Source organism: Salminus brasiliensis, chromosome 16, assembly GCF_030463535.1.
Source record: "Salminus brasiliensis chromosome 16, fSalBra1.hap2, whole genome shotgun sequence".
Classification (NCBI taxonomy): domain Eukaryota; kingdom Metazoa; phylum Chordata; class Actinopteri; order Characiformes; family Bryconidae; genus Salminus; species Salminus brasiliensis.
Genome location: NC_132893.1, coordinates 35454866 through 35473332, shown reverse-complemented (window position 1 = coordinate 35473332; position 18467 = coordinate 35454866). Strand labels below are relative to the sequence as shown.

Below are 18467 nucleotides of genomic sequence, written 5' to 3'. Positions count from 1 at the left end.
TAAATCTGCAGGTTTTTGTCTGATGTGGAGCTTTTACTGTGTGTTCCCATTATGCTCTCACCTCTTGACACCAATTACATATCATAGTAACAGGCTGGCCATGCCGTGCTGCAGAGTGTTACAACAATGTTAGCATGTGATATTTTTGGTCAAGAGCTCTTTAACGTGCTGCAGTTTTCTGACCAACAGCAGTGAGCTTATTAAAAGTATTGGTCTACAGCAGGGGGTGGAGAACTGAGGGCCAGAGCCCAGCAGAGTTTGGTGATTTCCCTGCTCAGACATACCGACTAAGCCTGGGAATAAGCTGCTGAGTCGTGTAGTCATTTTCCTTGAATGATGAGCTCTGCATTTATCGACTGGTTTATTGCACCAAGACGGCTCACAGCAGCATAGCCTTGCATGACCTAACCTAGCCTAGCCTAACAAACCTTTATTTAACGTAACCTGTAATTATATCCGAGTCGTATCAGATAGTGTTGCTGTCCTCTCAGCGTCCAGTCGGCACAGTCTGCTGTAGAGTCTGGAAGTGTTAGCTTTTAGTATATAATATATTTTCATTTTGAGACCACCACGCCCATCAGTGTAGATATATTCACAAGCAGCGCTGCTATTTAAACAGCGCAGACAGAAGGCGTTAGCATAGACTGTTGGCGGGGTGTATGATAGCGATAAGCATCGCCACACGCCTTGAGCAGGGTGTAATATAGGTGGCTATGATGTAAGAGTTTTGGGGGGGTTGGAACTGGCCTGTTTTACAGCTCGGTTTTGGTTCTGCTGGAGGTTCTTTTGTAGTGTTTGATGTTCATGGTTTGTTACTTTCATCTACTGAACCCTCTTTATCCAACAATGCCAATATAAACATAAAAAACGTATAAAAAAACTATACTTTAAGCACAAAGCTTTGTTATTTTGTAAGTTATTACTTTCATTTTGTGGCAGTAATCAAATGTAATTACACAACGGGTTACATTTACTTTTGACTTACGTGTAAGTAGACTTATTTATAGTCCCACAAACTTGCAAATTAAGTTCATAGTGGAGGTGAAGAAAAGCAGACGTCTGAAGCTCTAATAATAAAAGCTCCTCACAGAAAGTTCTTCACCTAATGGTGATGAAGACGCTGCCTGATGCCTGAGACACTGTTCTACCAGAGTTCTGAGAAGAGAACCTGCTTTTAGAACCAGATCATTAAAATGGTGGAGGGATACATGCTGCAGGGTGTAGTGCAGCTACAGAAAGTAGTCCCTAAAGAGAACTGGATTAGTTGAACATGGTTGGAGAGGATTATTCTGGATGAGTCTGTCTGATTTAAACCTCAGACATTTAGTCTGGTCTGATCTTGATTGATGGTTGAAGTGAGGGGTGAAGAAGATGATCACCATGGCCAGATCCAGAGAGCTCTCTGAGGCCAGCAGGTAGATCTTACCATAGTTCAACACTGTGTTCTTAGGATGTCCTATGTCCTGTGTGAGTTATTCTCCTATATGATTTATATGTATGTGTAATTATGGCTGGAGGTACTTGCTGAGGTTTGAACCGAACTGTACCGTGTTAGATCTGCATGAATGAGCAGATCATGAGGTACGGTGTTTATGCAGAGGAGTAGAAGCTTAAGGGCAAACGTTTAAGACTCGCTTAGCCCAGAATACCAACCCTGCGGTGTTTCCTCTGCTGTACGACTGCACTGACAGAACTAACGCTTCCTCCTGCTCTGGGGCTGTATCTTCTGTTCCCCAATACCGGTTCTGTATCTGTGTGAGCGGCCACCACTGAGGGTGATTATATAATTAGCGATCCTCAGAGCAGCCTTGGAGCCCCGCTCGTGCCTATGCAAATCTTTATTTTCAGCTGTCCATGTTAATTAGGGGATTATGCTGCATTTGGCTACCAAGAATAAAGCAAAGCAAGCTCATGTGTGACTCCTTAAACACTGCTCTGGAGTTGCTGAAAGAGAAGCCTCCGCCATGCCAAGTAGGCCACTGTACAGCAGCATGGCATCGAGACAGACTCTTATTACGGCAGTTTTGGGAGCAGTACTTCAGCGTTTGGAAGACGGATGTCCGTGAAAGCTCCAAATGAGGAGAAGGAGTGTGGAGTGTGGAAAATAAGTCAATAAAACAGCTGTGTAGCATTCTGTAAACATCTCCCAGACTGTTCTTGTTGTTAGACAGTGATCAGTGGTTAAGTGGTTAAGTCAGTATCACATTCTCCTGCAAAGCTATAGTCCGATCTAAACACCTCCCATTAAAGTCAGACCTGTTTGGTCTCTTTCTGATGGTTGATGCTGCAGTTTGGTAACTATGGTAAGATCTACCTGCTACCATGATGACGTTCTCATGACTGTTGGAGGCTTCTTTACTCATCTTGTGGTTCTGATCTGCTGTAGGACTGATCTTGCTAGGACGGTCTGATCTGGTCATGCTGGTCAGCTGTTCCACTTGTAAATGATTTAGTGGACGGTGGAACAGTGGCTGATCTCTAACTCTAATTTGACCTTACTTATGACCTCCTAAATCTCTTGACCTGCAGGCAGTTAAACAGTCGCTCCACTCTAGAGCTGTGAGGCTGTGTACATTTCTGCATTTGAGAAAGAAGGGAAGGCAAATGTACTCAGAACTGGGTTTTTATAAAGGGTAATTTACCAGCACTAGACCGGCCCTACGGTCTAAGTGCTGCTCAGCAGGTGTGAGGAGGTCATCAGTTCAAATCCCAGCAAGAGCTCAGAGCTCCATTGGCAAAAGCCTTCCTACCAGACTTGAAACATCATGTGATAGGGGGCGCTCTAACCTGCAGATGGGAATAAACAGTAAACAGATTGAGGAGGCGGAGCCACAGACTAAACATCTTACACAGTGTTTAATCAGTTTCAGCTGCAGCTCGTCTACTAATGATTAATTCATGTTCACGAGGCTCAACTCGGTATGGATTAAGGGAACTTTGGACTAAACTAAGCCGAGTTTAGTGGAAAAATACTCTGTAATCAGATACTTGAGCATTTTGTCTGTAGAAGACACTTGAGGAACATCATGAGAGAAAGGCAATTACGTTCATCAGCTGAGCGTGTGGTGGACCACACTTTTTTGATTTGACTAATTTCACTAATTTCTTGCGATTCTGACGGACAAAAGTCATTGTGGACCAAATTAGCCGTGAAGGCTGGTCCACGGGGAGCAGATGGCGTCAGATTCTGAACAATAGAGATGGAGATGCAGGTTTTTAAAGAGGATGTTTAATCAGAAATTATTATACAGCCCCAAACCCATCCCACCCGCCCCCCTCCCTCCACCACCACCACCCTCCCGCCCAAAGTTTTTAATTAGAGGAGCGCTGTAGGTCTGCGGATGGGAAAAGGCCAGAATTCATTAGCTATTGTTGCACCTGACAAATTGTGAAACAAAGCCGTCCCTCTGCTGCCAAGTCCTCTGGTATTCCTGCCTTAATGAATCATGTTGGTTCAGACTCCACAACAGATTAACTTGGTTCTGCAGAAGCAGTGCACCAGACCATTGTTCTGTGTTTACTAATTGCATGCTTTGATTCGCAGAAGGAGCAGCATGTTGAGGATTTAGGCACCAGCCCACTTCATGGAGGCATCTGAACACATTTCATTATGAATCATGCTGTGATTAATTGTGTATTTCACTCTGTAGCGCTCAGTCTGCAAATACCCCCACGGTAAACCTCACACTCTCACTGCAGAGCATCTTATAAACCCACAACCGACACTTTCTTTTGATGCTCACCTTACTTAAGAAGAAATGAAGGTTATCTAAACTTTAACTTCTTACATTTTCCCCCAATTATCTGACCTTTCTCCTCCTTACATTTTAAAATCAGCCTCGTTCCTCCTATTTCATTCCCCTTTGTTTTCATTCCGGCTCGTCATCAATAAAAACCCTCTCCAGATAAATCTCTCCCTCCGGAAAGTGAGAGTCTGATCCTGATTGGATGAGAAGTATAAACAGACACCATTCTGACTCCCTATTGGTTTATAAGAGATCCATCACACCTGCACACGTCCCGTCACTCTCCAGCAGCTCACAGCAGACGTCTGTAGTCTAGTATGAAGACTGTGTCCGTGGCAGAGACTCAAGAGACCTGCAGTGAAACGTCCCGACTGAGCCCCACATTTACATTCCAATAAAGCTTATTGATCACACGCCTCTGAAGTCTGACTTTCTGCAGCTTTACAGAACTTCTAGACAACGACTCCTCATATTTTCCTCCATGAAGCTCATGTTGATGCTCAGTAGAGCACAGAGACGCTCCTTTAATAGAGCTGATATTACTGAAATGCTTCATTTTCAATGGGCAGATCTGCAGCTGAAACAGGAGCCTAGTGCAGCCCAACATTTTTAACATCAACATTTTAATAGATCATTCTCCTCATTATGACTTTTAGAGAAATGTTTTTTTTTTTTTTTTTGGGCTTTCAGCCTTTGTTTTCCTTCCATTACTTTTACTTTTCTACTTGAAGTCGTTCTGAAACCAGTACTTTTACACTTTTACTGGAGTAAAAAGCTTCAGTAGATACTTCAGCTTCTATAGAAATCTTTTAAACCCTCGTATCTCCACTCACTTCTACCTGGGACAAACAGATTCTGCCAATAGAATAGGACTCTCTGGAGCAGATAAACACTGATGAACCTATCAGCACCATGCTGCCTAATGCCAGGCGTGGGCTAGTAGAGGGGTATAAAGCCCCCCCAGCATTGAGCTGTGGAGCAGTGGAAGAACTGCTATGGTTGTGCTCCATAAGTTGGGGAGTCTCACTTGAGACTCACTAACACTCTTGAGTACAATCTAGTAGAAAGCCTTCATCGCTGGACAGCAGAGACAGTAACTCCAACAGTAACAACGAAAGCCGGAGAAACTCTTTTCAAATGTCCTTGATTTTAGAAGGAGCAATGAACAAGCAGGTGTCCCAATACTTTTGTCCAAACTGTGCATGAGGCCTAACTCAGCGCAGTGATTATTCCTCACACAGCTGAGGAGGCTGGCGTTCATGTTGTGTTTAAAAAACAATATTTTCCTCCAGAGATGGTGTACAGATTGAAAACACACACACACACACGTGACTCGTGCGCCGATGGCCGCGGCGTTGTATAATTGATTTCCTCGGAGGAAAGCAATTTCAAAAGCAAACCCAAAACTGTTCATCTCACACTGCTTCCCTGTCGCTCCGATTACTGCTGACTAGTCGGCCTTCTATCTGGAGGAGGCAGGGAGCACAGAAAGAGCAGAAAAGCAGCGGAGCATCGGAGCACAGCCACTAAACCCATTCTGATGCTGATAATAACAGATTGGACGCCTGGACGGAGACGCCCGAGCCCTTTCTGCTGTTTGTGTCCAGCTTGTCTGATAATGTGCACTCTGCCCAGCGCATTAGGCTTCCTCCACTCAAATCACCGCTGTGTAAATCCACCTCTTCTGCATGAAATCTAAACTCTGCGCTCTGTAATTACTCAGCGCAAGCGTCTCAAAACTAGGAAAGCTTTATCAGGCGGTAATGGGCTCAGTTAATGGGTTCTGTTCTGTTTTAGGAGAATAACATACCACTGCAAAAAAGAGCACTGTTTTAAACAAGTGCATTTTCTCCTCCATCTGTGACTCTATGAGAGCTAAGTTATACAATGCAGGTCAAGAGCTTGTTTTTCATAATGCCCAATCTAATCTAAACACTACTGCCTGTATACTGCATTAACACTGGCTTCAATTACACCCAGCACTCACTTATACACAACTCACAGCACATTTATTCTGTATATATATACACTGCAACACTATACACTAAATGGACGGAAGTATTGGGACACCTGAAATCAAGAGGATTACAAAGATTTTCTTCTGCTTCTGTTGGAGTAACTGTCTCTACTGTCCAGAGAAGAAGACTTTTAAATAGATTTTGGAGGAGGAGCACTGCTGTGGGGATTTGATTGCATTCAGCGACAAGAGCGTTAGTTGAGGTCAGGATGTTGGATGATGAAGATCCCCACCCCATCTCATCATCCCCAACTCCCCAACTTATCCTAAAAGTACTGGATGGAGCTCCTCCACCATCATTGCAGAGAACACAGTTCCTCCACTGCTCCACAGCTCCTCAATGCTGGGGGGCTTTATTATACCCCACTAGCCCACGCCTGGCATTATTAGGCAGCATGGAGCCAATAGGGTCATGATGTTGATCTGCTCCAGAGAGTCCTATTCTATTGGCAGTACTTCTTCTCAAAAAGGTTAGTCAAGCTGTGTGTGTGCATTTAGGGACTACTTTTTGTAGCCGCACTACACCCTGCAGAATGTATCCCTGCATCATGTTAATGATATGCAATCATATGCTCTAGCAGCACCACAGTGACCACTTACAACACCATAGCAACCCTAAAGTAACCATCTAGCAACATTATACCAACCACCTTGTAATCACTAATACCATTATTAATACCATAGCGACCATTTAGCAACAACATGGAGTCGACCTGAGATACCATAGCAACCACATAGCAAACACTTATCAACACTATAGCAACATCTCATATAATTACCTAGCAACCACATAGCAACCACCTACTATATGATATAAAGTAGTACCAAATTTTAACCCCTTCATTGCCGAAGCTTCGTAATCACTCCGCCTGGAGCTGAGGGTCTATCTGAAGACTTTCAGTAAACGTCCGGAAGGCCGGAAGTGAACCCACGTCTGAGCACCGGCTTGCTGTCGAGACAGGGTGTCAGACGTCAGTTGGAGGTCAGAGGAAGAAGGACAGAGAGGAGATGTAATATAATGACCAGAATCATCAGAGCTGTCGCTCGGCAGCGCCTCCCGGCACAGAGGGACAGATCGAGTGGGGCGGCCGGAGCCTTGAGCTCACTGCGTTTCACATCTATCTGAAAGCTGCAGCTCTCTCTGAGGGCCTCAGACGCCCCTGAAGATGCACTATCAGCCCGGGCCCGAGCAGAGAGGAGCTGCAGCTCTCAGAGCTCACACTCAGGAGGTTAATTACAAATTATACCAACTTTATTGTCAGCGGTAATTAAAACAGGAGCACAAAGACAGCGCACAAGAATAACGGGGCATTTAATCTCTCTCACACACACACACACACACACACACACACACACACAAACACACTTCAGAGATCAGGGATGGAGACTGTGGCCTTCAAAGCCAAAGAGGAATACTAACTCTCTCTCTCTTTTCATTTTCACTTTCACTCTCTCGCTCTATCTCACCCACTCTCTCCATGCCCCCTTTCATTCTCTCTATCTCCCTCATCTCTCTCTCTCTCTCTCTCTCTCTCTCTCTCTCTCTCTCTCTCTCTTTACCCCCTTCTCTCTCTCTCACTCTCTCTCTCTCTCTCTCTCTCTCTCTCTTTACCCCCTTCTCTCTCTCTCTCTCTCTCTCTGCCTCTCTCTCTCTCTCTCTCTCTCTCTTTATCTCCCTCGACACTCTCTCTCTGTCTCTCTCTCTCTCTCTCTCTCTCTCTCTCTCTCTCTCTCTCTCTCTTATCTCCCTCTTCTCTCTCTCTCCCTCGACACTCTCTCTCTCTCTCTCTCTCTCTCTCTCTCTCTCTCTCTCTCTCTCTTTATCTCCCTCGACACTCTCTCTCTCTCTCTCTCTCTCTCTCTCTCTTTATCTCCCTCGACTCTCTCTCTCTCTCTCTCTCTCTCTGTATCTCCCTTGACACTCTCTTTCTCTCTCTCTCTCTCTCTCTCTCTCTCTCTCTCTCTCTCTCTCTCTCTCTCTGATAGATCGGTGATGATAGGTGGTGGTAATAAATGAGTCTAAATCAGTGGAGTGATCAGTCAGAGCAGTTTGTTGTGTTTGATTGTATGCGGGCTCACAGCAGACTCAGAGACTGAGTGATGAGCATTCCTTTATGGCTCTTTTTTTAGGGTTTTAGGATCGTTAGCCGTTAATGTCACACAAAGAGAGCCACAAGGTCGCTCAGCTCCCGAACATTGTGTCATTTTGAAGGTTTAGAGGCGCGGCTCCTGCACTGGGTCTAATTTTGGCATCACTGGAGGTCTCTCCATCTGTTGAACTTTTTTTATATCCACAGAGAGCGCTCTGCTCTTAATAGAATAACCCACAAAGTCGCCGCCAAGGACAGTGTCAGAGCGCTTTACACACTCCGCTGCCGAGAGGCGCTGTTTCTATACCTGCCCGGCTGTAGAACAGCGAGAACCAGCAGGAGAACCCCAGCCCACCAGCTTCATCTGACCAGCACGCCTGGGCACTGAAGTCTGGGCGTCTCCAGTGACCCAATGTGACCTGATTCGGAAACTGAAGGAAGAGCAGTGCTCACGTTTACTACGGCACAGCATTTTTTTACTGCCCCTATCACATGACATCCCCAGACTGGGAGGAAGGGTTTGGACAATAGACCTCACACTTGCTGAGCAGCGGTTAGACTGTAGGGCCGGTCTAGAGCTGTGAAATTACACTTTCTTACACAATTCCCTTTTTTCTCAGACCCAGAAAAGTACACGGCCTCACAGCTCTGAGTGGAGCGACTGTCTAACTGCCTGCAGGTTCAGAGATTTGAGAGTCAGCAGGTCAAATTCCATCAACACCACAATCCTTCCTGGTCAGGCATCTGAGAATAGGAAGGCTGCCTCCCATGTGATAGGGGGCGGGTTCTAGCCTGCAGCTCGTTTAGTAATGATTTTGCGATTTTTAACTCAGAAAACAGTAATCAGATGCTACATCATTGTATGTTGGTCTGAATTTACATTTTTACCAGTCATCAATCCTTCATACTGACCAGTAGTATTAGATCTTGGCCTTCAGTGTAGGCCACAAGTGTCAAAACTCAGTTCAGAGAGGGCACAGTTGTTTTGGTTATTGCTGCGATTCTACAGGCATTAGGTGACCATACATGCTTCTGACCACTGTAAATAGAGCTGACCCCTTATGATGATGGATTTTCCATCTCTGCTAAAAGAGCCTATTGGTGTAAAAGATGATGATGATGATAATGATACAAGCTCAGACACGGTCACAGTCATCAAGTCTAGGCTGAAAACTAATTAGTGCTAGTGCTGTCGCCCCCCTGCTTGCATGCGATCGCTCAGGTTTGTAGACGATGGGAGCGAATGGATGCCAGTGTTTCAGGGTGCTCATGTCTGTGTTACCTTCTGGCTCTCTCCTTTTATGTCAAAGGTAAGAGGAGCTACAGCGATAAATTTGATTTGATTTGGCTTCACGGAGCCAAAACCATCTGAAGCACCTTATTTTTTAAGAGTTTATTGATCATCAACGCTACGATCATCATGTTTATCAGAGTATCTTCTGTAGTTTGAAGAGCAGGTTCTTCCTAAATAATGATCTGAAGGTCAGAAAAGCACAGATTGAAGCTCTTTTGGTACAGAGTTGGTTGAAACACCTGGAAGATGCTCTGTAGGAGTTCTGATGACAGAGCTTTGTTCCAGAAGCAGGGCATTTTTTTAGGTGGTCCGTAGTGAATACTATGGAGTGGCATTACTGTATCGGCTCTGTTTCACTTTTTCTTCTTTCTGACTCGTGCTCCATGCTTGGCGTGGTGTGGCGGGGCCGGAAGGGCAGGGATTAGGCCGACGTTTGGTGGATTAACTCTTTGAGCAGACACGTGCGGCTCATAAAGGTGGCGGCTCTGAGTGGCAGGAGCTGCAGATAAAGCTGATCCAGGATGATCCTGTAAAAGAGCGGTGGCCTGGGAGGGGGGGTCGGATGGGCGTCCAGGAGAGACCAAAGGGTCTGGAACCCTGGGGGGGCCGCCGGGCTGGGTGGGAGGATGTTGGGAGCATTGCATTGTGGGAGACTGCTTGCAGAGTGAAGGGCAGGGTGCACCTGGTGTCTCTGCGTGGCACCGTGGCAGGGCTGTGCCACCCACCGGCGTAAAATCTCCTCTGACCTCAGACCTGCACTTGTACACTGTACAGACCTCAGGGGCCGTACTGGACGCTGGTGTGTGGCAGATTGAGGTTTTTACTAACTGCTTTAAGTGAAAGTAAGAAATTTAGGCCACCGTTCTTGTGCAGACGATGCATCTCCTGCCAATATTCATAATTAATATTAATGATCAGTAATTGTGTATGTATGTATGTACATTTACACCATAATTTGTGTCGAAATGCTAGCATACAGCAGTATAACGTCCATATGTCGCAGTCATAGCATGCAAATGTTGCATCAGTACAAAGAAAGTTGAGAGGTCCTTCCTTAAATCAGCAGTGCCGCAGTGTAGGCCTAGGATTAGCTCTGGATTATGAATGCTAGATTAAAAGTCCAGCAGACGATACACCTCAGAGGGACTAATTTGTGATTTTCTGCCACTCTGGCTCCGGCCCTATGGCTGTTAAGCCCCAGTGCTCTGGGAGCAGATGTGCACTTGGCAAAAAAAGCAGTCTTTGTTAAGAAGACCAGGAAAGAATGGATTTATTGTGAGCGTCATTTTTTGTGGGATTAATCTCTTAAATCAGGAGGCATCTGCTCCATTTGGAAGATGTTTCTTTTTTTAATTTGCTAAAACAGTGTCTGTTACACCGGGGCTGGTTTTGTCTCTCGGGCTTTTCTCTTTTTTCCCTTCTTTCTTTCTAATGCTGCTTGTTTGTGTTGCAGGAGAGGAGCTTTACGAGACGTCCCCCTACGAGCCGATGCATTTCTCCGATGAGTTCCGGCTCGCCTCCATTATTTCAGGTGAGAGATATCGTTTTTAATTGGAGCTCCACTCGCCGCTGAAGGTTATAGCTCTGTTGTTATGAAACGCATTGTGTATCACTGGCCTCCAAGGTTAGTGGCCGCCGGGAGTGGACAGCATTCTCTTTTTGTACAAATGCAGAGGGCAAGTGAGTAGAGGGGTCGAGATAAGGGGGACGTGCAATCAGGACAAATACCAATTTGCATCTTTTCAATGTCACATTTATTCACATAAAACCCCGAGCTATTTGTCTGTGATTCAGTGGCCGTCTCCGTTTCGCTCTCCTCTAAACGCAGTCGCATTTTATTTGGGCCATAATAGAAGCAGGAAGGTGGGTCAGTACTGTGTGCTGCTCTGGTACCGCTACTCTAAAACATTTTTTGTAAATGTTTGGAATATTACATTTAGCAAATGCTCCAACGCTGAGCATGACGTGAATGTTCCTGACCAAAGTCTGGTTCAGACCAAAGACTTAAACAGGTTCTAATTAAAGTCTGGTTCTGGCCAAAATCTGATTTTCTCTAAAGTCTTTAACAGGTTAAAATAAAGTCAGGTCCTAATCAAAACCTGGTTCTGGCCAAAGTCATTAACAGGTCTTAATGAAAGTCTGGTTCTGACCTAAATCTGGTTTTCTTTAAAAGGTTCAAATTAAAGTCAAAGTCAGGTCCTCACCAAAGTCAGGTCCTCACCAAAGTCGGGTCCTCACCAAAGTCTGGTTCTGACCAAATGCTTTAACAAGTCCTAACCTAAATCTGGCCACAAGTCTTTAACTCGTTTAAATTAAAGTCTGGTCCTAATCAAAATCTGGTTCTGACCAGAGTTTTTAACAGGTTCTAACCAAAGTCTGGTTTTGACCAAAGTCTTAAACAGGTCCTAACTAAAGTCTGGTCCTTGGATCTTTAACAGCTCTTAATAAAAGTTTGGTTCTGACCAAAGGCTTTAACAGATCTTTTAATCTCTAAAATAGTACCTTTTCAGGAAACACATTCTCAAAATTGTTATATAAAGTAAAATTACGACCCGTGAAAGACTTGTTAGGACTAGTGTGGTCAGGACCTGTTAAAGCCTGACCTCAGCCTCTCTGAACACCTCTAGGATGAACTGGACCTAAAACCAAAACGCTGTTTTGACTAAATGGACCCACATTCCCACAGCACACCCTAACTTTCCAACGCTGCGGCTGCATCTCCTCCTCTTTGTTTAATCATCATAATACTGACCAGAAAGGGTCATTATCAGCAGCCCAGTGAGGAACGCCAGTGCAAATACTGGATCTCCTAAATCTACACACTCCACTTTACCAAAGCCATCGCTACACATATCCCTACATCACTGACATTCAGATCCCTGTGTTCACTCAGATTTACACCAGCACTGCTTCATATTGACATAAGCTTTCATTCATTAAAGCGCGCTGCAGCCCGTCTGATTAAACCCAGTTATAGTGGAGAGAAACCCCAACCGGCTAAACCCAACCCGAGAACCAGAGACAAGGGGAGATTATCCCGCTGATAGATAGGTGGCCAGTGAGCAGAAAAATAAGGCATTCCAATAAAGTGGCCAGTAAGAAGCACAAGCTAGGTGTTTCAAATAAAGTGGCCAGTAAGAAGCACAATTTGGGGGTTTCTAATAAAGTGGCCAGTAAGTGGCAGCACATGGGGAGGTGTTTCCAATACAGTGGCCAGTAAGAAGCACAAGGTAGGGGTTTCTAATAAAGTGGCCAGTAAGAAGCACAAGTTAGGGGTTTCTAATAAAGTGGCCAGTGAGTGGAAGCACAATGAAGGTGTTTCCAATAAAACGGCCGGTGAGTTGAAGAACAAGGTAGCTGTCCCTAATAAAGTGGCCAGTAAAAAACACAAGGTTGTGATTTCCAATAAAGTGTCCTGTGAGTGAAAGCACATGGTAGGTGTTTCCAATAAAACGGCCGGTGAGTTGAAGAACAAGGTAGCTGTTTCTAATAAAGTGGCCAGTAAGAAGCACAAGGTCGGGATTTCCAATAAAGTGGCCAGTGAGTGGCAGCACATGGGTAGGTGTTTCCAATAAAGCGGCCAGTGAGTGGAAGCACATGGGTAGGTGTTTCCAATAAAGTGTCCAGTGAGTGGAAGCAGGGTAGAGTAGGGGTAAGGGTTTCTAATAAAGTGGCCATTTCAAGCACAAGGTACGTGTTTTCAGGAAAGTGGCCAGTGAGTGTAAGCATTACAAGGTAGATGTTTCCAATAAAGTGGCCTATTAGCAGCACCAGGCAGGGGGTTGTAATGAAGTGGCCTCTGAGTGAACAGTTCTTCATTATATCAAGCTTCTGTTTAGCTGGTCTGAATAGAGCCAAGGCTCTCGCCGACTTCGTGTCTGGTACTTTTACTACAATACAACTTGGGTTTGGTTTAATTGGTGCAAGCACTGGTGCGGCATTAGTCACGGTTATAACAGCGATTCCCTCTGACCACCGAGGAGAGGAAAATTAGTCCATATGAATCATAATTACAGAGTTACAGAGAAAAAACTAGCATGAATAAGCCATGATTCAAAGTCCTGCCCGCACGGACGCCTCCCTTCCCCTTCTCCTTCCTCGGCTGCTCTGAAACTTTGATTGTTAATTTCTTTCACGAATTAAGAGCATAGCTGGGTTCCCAGTGCGTCGGGTCTTTGGAGATGTCACCTGGGGTTTTCAGACCGGAGAAACGAAAGAGGTGAAGAATACAAATATAGCAAAATAAAACACGCTCCGCTCCCGCACTGATGGAACGGAACAAAAGCCATCCTCCAATCTGTCATGAAAACCTATTTTCTTTTCAATTTCTTATGCGCCAGATCACATTTCTCATTATTTACCCCACACCAGAGGTAATCTGGACCCTTATATATGGCAGATAGGGCTGCCATCTGAAAATAGCACCCGAGAGCTCGGCGGACGTGTGGCGGGGAAATGTATGTGGAGTTTATTCGGCCATTCGTTTGGCCACTTCATCAGGAACACTCTAATCAGAAAAATATGAAGGTGTCTCGGAGCAGCTGAACGGTGGAGGCCTGTTTCTTGGGTCATTTCTGTAGAAAAACATGATTACAGCACTGGATCAGCTCACCCCAGCACCTTCTACTCACCGCTGCTATCACACACCAGGCACCAGCTGTATTTGTTCATTAGTTTCCCTCAATTTCTTTAGAACCATCAGTAAATGATTAAGGTTTTTAATGTTAATTAGTAAGTTTTACTTTACTGATCAGCCACAATATTGTGTAGGTCTCCCTCAGGCCACCAGAATAGCTCTGACCCACTGAGGCATAACCTCCGCAAGTCCTCTGAAGGGATTGGGCACCTTCAGACATTAGCAGTAAGCTTCCTGTAAGTTGTGAGGTTGGAGGTGGACCCTCCATGTGCATCGGTGAGCCTTGGGTGCCCATTACCCTGTTGCTGGTTACTTTCCAAGACCTGCCTGATGTTCTGGAGATGTTCTGACCCAGTCATTATCTAAAACATCGCAGTTTGGTTCTTGCACTCGGCCCTGACCCCGCTCTGTAACTTTACGTAGTCTGACAGACCAGCTGCTCTCTGTGAGCTGTTCCTCCTAAACTCTTCCACTGTTCAATAATAACACCACTCACAGCTGATGGAGGAAGATCTAGGAGGGAGGAGATTTCACCAGCTGACTTGTTGTTGTTGGAGCAGTGGTGTCTCCTATTACATACAGAACCACGCTGGAGTTCAGTGAGCTCTTCAGAACCTCCCCTTCTTTCACTGATGTGTGGAGGAAAGACAGACTGCAGGACTAGAGGCTTGATTTTATACATTTGTGGCTGAACGGGCCTGAATCAAACAGCTGAACTTAATGATGAAGAGGTGTGTCCCAATACTTTTGTCAATATAGCATATCAGAGACAAACAGAAACCTCTCAAAACACAAAGTCTTTCAAAAAGGGGGCACAAAACACACTGTGATTATTTGTTTATATGGCACTACAGCGGAGAGCGGCCTAATCCAGTCTTCTAGAAGTCCACCACCAAAGTCAGCTCAGAACTTTCAACCAATCCGCTGCCAATGATCTTGAACTTGGCTGAATATGGGTGATGCTGCAGGGACAGGAGATGGAGTAAAAGGAAGGACGGCTGGAGAAATAGAAAGGGGGGGGGAGATAAGAGGATAACAGAATGTGGCGTTTAAAGGAGAGCATAAAGAAGACCATTAGAAGAACATTAAAGGAGGTTTGAGACAAGAGAAGCGTTCCTAATCGATTAGTGCGTGACCGGCCGCTGGGACAAAAAAAAAGATCTTGAAAGGACGCCTCAACTGGAGACGACTTTAAAGGGAATAATATGCCGAGCAGATCTGATTATTTATTTATTTGTCACACCAGGTGGCGGCTGTAGAAGAATCCTCTTATTAAAGTGGTTCACGGTCAAGACGGGATATTCTTAAGAAAGAAAAGCGGAAAAGAAACATGGCATAGACTCGAAACTGCCTCCAGGCAAGCCTCTGAAGCTGTCCTGTGGTTTCTGGCACCAAGTCTGTAAGTCCTGTAAGTTGTAAGTGAGGTGGGGTCTTCATGAGCATCAATGAGCACCATGGGTGCCCATGACCTTGTCGCCGGTTCACCGGACGTCCTTTGTTGGAGCACTTTTGGATGGTTGGTACCCAGATTACATGCCCATGTGGGGCCTGTATGGGTAGAATGCCCACCACGGTCAGTGATGAGACCAGGAGGGGTTTAACATGGGCCCCATTTGGGTTGTACACTGCACATGAGGCCTAGATGGAACCTATGTAAGATTAGGGTGGGCTGGAATGATGGGGCCCATTTGGGAAGCACAACTAGGTTTCAGAAAGAGCCCATGCCCACCTGGAACCAACCTAGCGAATGTTCTATACCTGTGAGCCCCGCATTAGCATGTTGGCTGGGTACTGACTGCTGCACATGGTCTGGCCATCACAGTTTAGCCCTCATTAGTCAGGTCAGGTCCTTGTTTATGGTTTAATTGGTCACATTAGGTGGCAGCTGTAAAGGAACCTTCTTATTAACTGGTTCTTGGGTCAAGACGGGATGACAGTAAAAAAAGAAAGAACTATGGTGTGGGCTCTAAACGACATCCAATAGGCCTGGGGGTAAACTATAGTTTGTTTTACTGGACAAAACTAAATCTCAGAGCTGAACTTTTAGTTTAGTTAAGAAGAAGAATGAAGAAGGTGCTTCTGGGCCATGAGAAAGCCCAATTACGCTCAAACTGAGGGGATCTGCACTGCAAAGATTGCATCTTAGCAAGTGGGATCCTTATAAATGTAGATCTATTTCTCATTTTGAGATTGTTTAGCTATATTACACAAAAAATTATTTCTAAAAACGTATTTTTACATGTTTTAAGTGATTTTTCTACTAAAAGTGTTTTATTCTATTGGCAGATCCTTTTGCACAATTAAAAATGACAGATAATTTATTATACTTTTGTGAAGAAATACTGCTAAAACAAGCAGAATCCAACACTTTCAGTTGATTAAAGTACTTAAAACAAAAGCAAAAATAAGTTCTGAAATAAGTTATGTTATAAAAATAAGGAATACACTATGTCCAAATATTTTCGGACACCCCTTCTAATAAGTGCATTCAGCTACTTTTAGTTGCACCTATTGCTGACACAGATGTGCAAATGCACACACACAGCTTTCAGTCTAGTCCCTGTAGAGAAGAAGTACTGCCAATAGAATAGGACTCTCTGGAGCAGATCAACATCATGACCCCATTTGCATTATGCTGGCTAATGCCAGGCATGGGCTAGTAGAGGGGTATAAAGCCCCCCAGCATTGAGGAGCTGTGGAGCAGTGGAGGAGCTGTGTTCTCTGGAATGATGGTGGTGGAGCTCCATCCAGGACTTTTGATGTTAAGATTAGATTTAAGAGATTTTCAGGATCTGAGTGCAGCTGGTCAGTGGACCTGTATGTTGGGAAGGTTGACTCAGTGATTCTTCTGCCTATTTGTTGTGGCTGTAAAGCATCCTCTGGAACAAATCAGCAGAATAAAGACAGACGGAGAGAAAAGTGAGAGAGAGTGAGAACAGACGGATGAAAAAATAAAAGAGGGACAACAGAAAAAGAGCGAGCTCCTGATTTAGTCCTTTGACAACTTCAAAGCTGACCTTTTCCCCTTCACTGAGTCAAGGCAGCAAAGCCAGTCCGTCTCTCTCCAGCCTTCAGCCAGACTTGTGTAAGCTGACTGCCTTTTTTCTGGTGATTGGAATTGTCAGTTCAAGAGGCTGCTGTTGTTCAGCTTGTGTGAGAGTTGTTCGTTTCTTAGCTTCGGAATGAAAAAGGCCCCCCAGTCTCTCTCTCTCCGGAGCCGCCGTTCACCAGAGCGCCAATTACTAACTCAAACGTGCATCACACACTGGACCTCAGACTCCCCGCTGCTCTACATGTGCCTCACAGCCAAACTGGACAGAAAACACGTGTTTCTTACAAGCAATTGTGATGATTGTTATTTCTGAAGAATAAAAAGGAGACCACCTCACATCATGTCTTTAAAAGGAAGAACAGACACAGTTCCTCAAAAGCGGCGTGCTTGTCGAAGTCGTGCATCACCTTTTTGAGAAATAACAGCTGCTTCATCGGGAGGACTTGATACTTAGAGGAATTTTGATTGTTCTTCACCTAAACTTACAAAGTGATCACAGTTCAGAAGGATGAACAGCAGTGTCGTTTTGAGAAATCTCACATTTCGGCTGTTCTCACTGCAGCGAAATGTGTGTTGCCTTAGAGTGATAACTGTCCTTTCTGAAGGACGAACAGCCACAGTTCATCAAAACAAGGTTGATATTTGATATTTTGAGAAAGAACTGCTTTATCAGCTTTTGAGGAATTAAAAAAAGGGATCCTGGGCCTCCAAGTGGCTCAGCAGTCTAATGCAATACCGGCCCAGGGGTTGCAAGTTCAAATCCCAAGACATGCCAATTTGTCGTTAGCGGCAGGAGATTTTACCCTGCTAGTGCTGGGAGCATTGGTAGTGCTAGAGGAAGCCATGAACAGGTGGGTTAATTGGCAGCGTCGAATTAGAAGAAATTTAACAAACAAGGATCTCTTCTCTTCTTGGATGTTTTCAGTAACAAGAGCAGCAATTTTCCTTGTCCTTGAATCCATTTCAGGATTCGGACGATTCGTACTAAATATAGCTGGACCCTCGTCTATCTGCACGAATTACTGACACAGCCCGACACACCGAAATCAAACCACCTGAACAGAGAATGATACAAATCAACCAGGAAATTTCATTAACTGAGCCTAGACCTAAACCTGAATCTAACCTACTACTCCTAAACCTGAACCTAACCTACTACTCCTAAACCTGAACCTAACCTACTACTTCTAAACCTGAAACTAACCTATTACACCTAAACCTACATCTAAACTTTACCTACTATACCTAAACCTAAACCTACATCTAAACTTAACCTACTACACCTCAACTTAAACCTAATCTACTGCACCTCAACCTAATTCTACCCTCAACCTAAATCTAAACCTACCTACTACACCTAAACCTAACATACTAGACCTAAACATACACCTAAACCTAACCTACTACACCTAAACTTAACCTACTACACCTAAACTTAACCTGCCACATCTAAACTTAATTTTACCCTCAACCTAAACCTAACCTACTACACTTTAACCTCAACCTAAACCTACTAATACCTCAGCCTAATTCCACCCTTAACCTAAATCTAAACCTAATCTACTACACTTTAGCCTAATTTCACCCTCAACCTAAATCTAACCTATCACACCTAAACCTAACCTACTACAC

The 18467-nt window shown here is 44.7% G+C and overlaps 1 protein-coding gene across 1 annotated transcript in view; it reads left to right on the top strand.

Moving 5' to 3' along the window:
* Window positions 1–18467, top strand: part of gfra2b (GDNF family receptor alpha 2b) — a 79527-nt gene that overhangs the window by 13403 nt on the left and 47657 nt on the right. The window contains exon 3 of the mRNA XM_072659224.1: window positions 10601–10678. Within this exon, the coding sequence (XP_072515325.1) occupies window positions 10601–10678 (78 nt within the window). The remainder of the gene's footprint in view (window positions 1–10600; window positions 10679–18467) is intronic.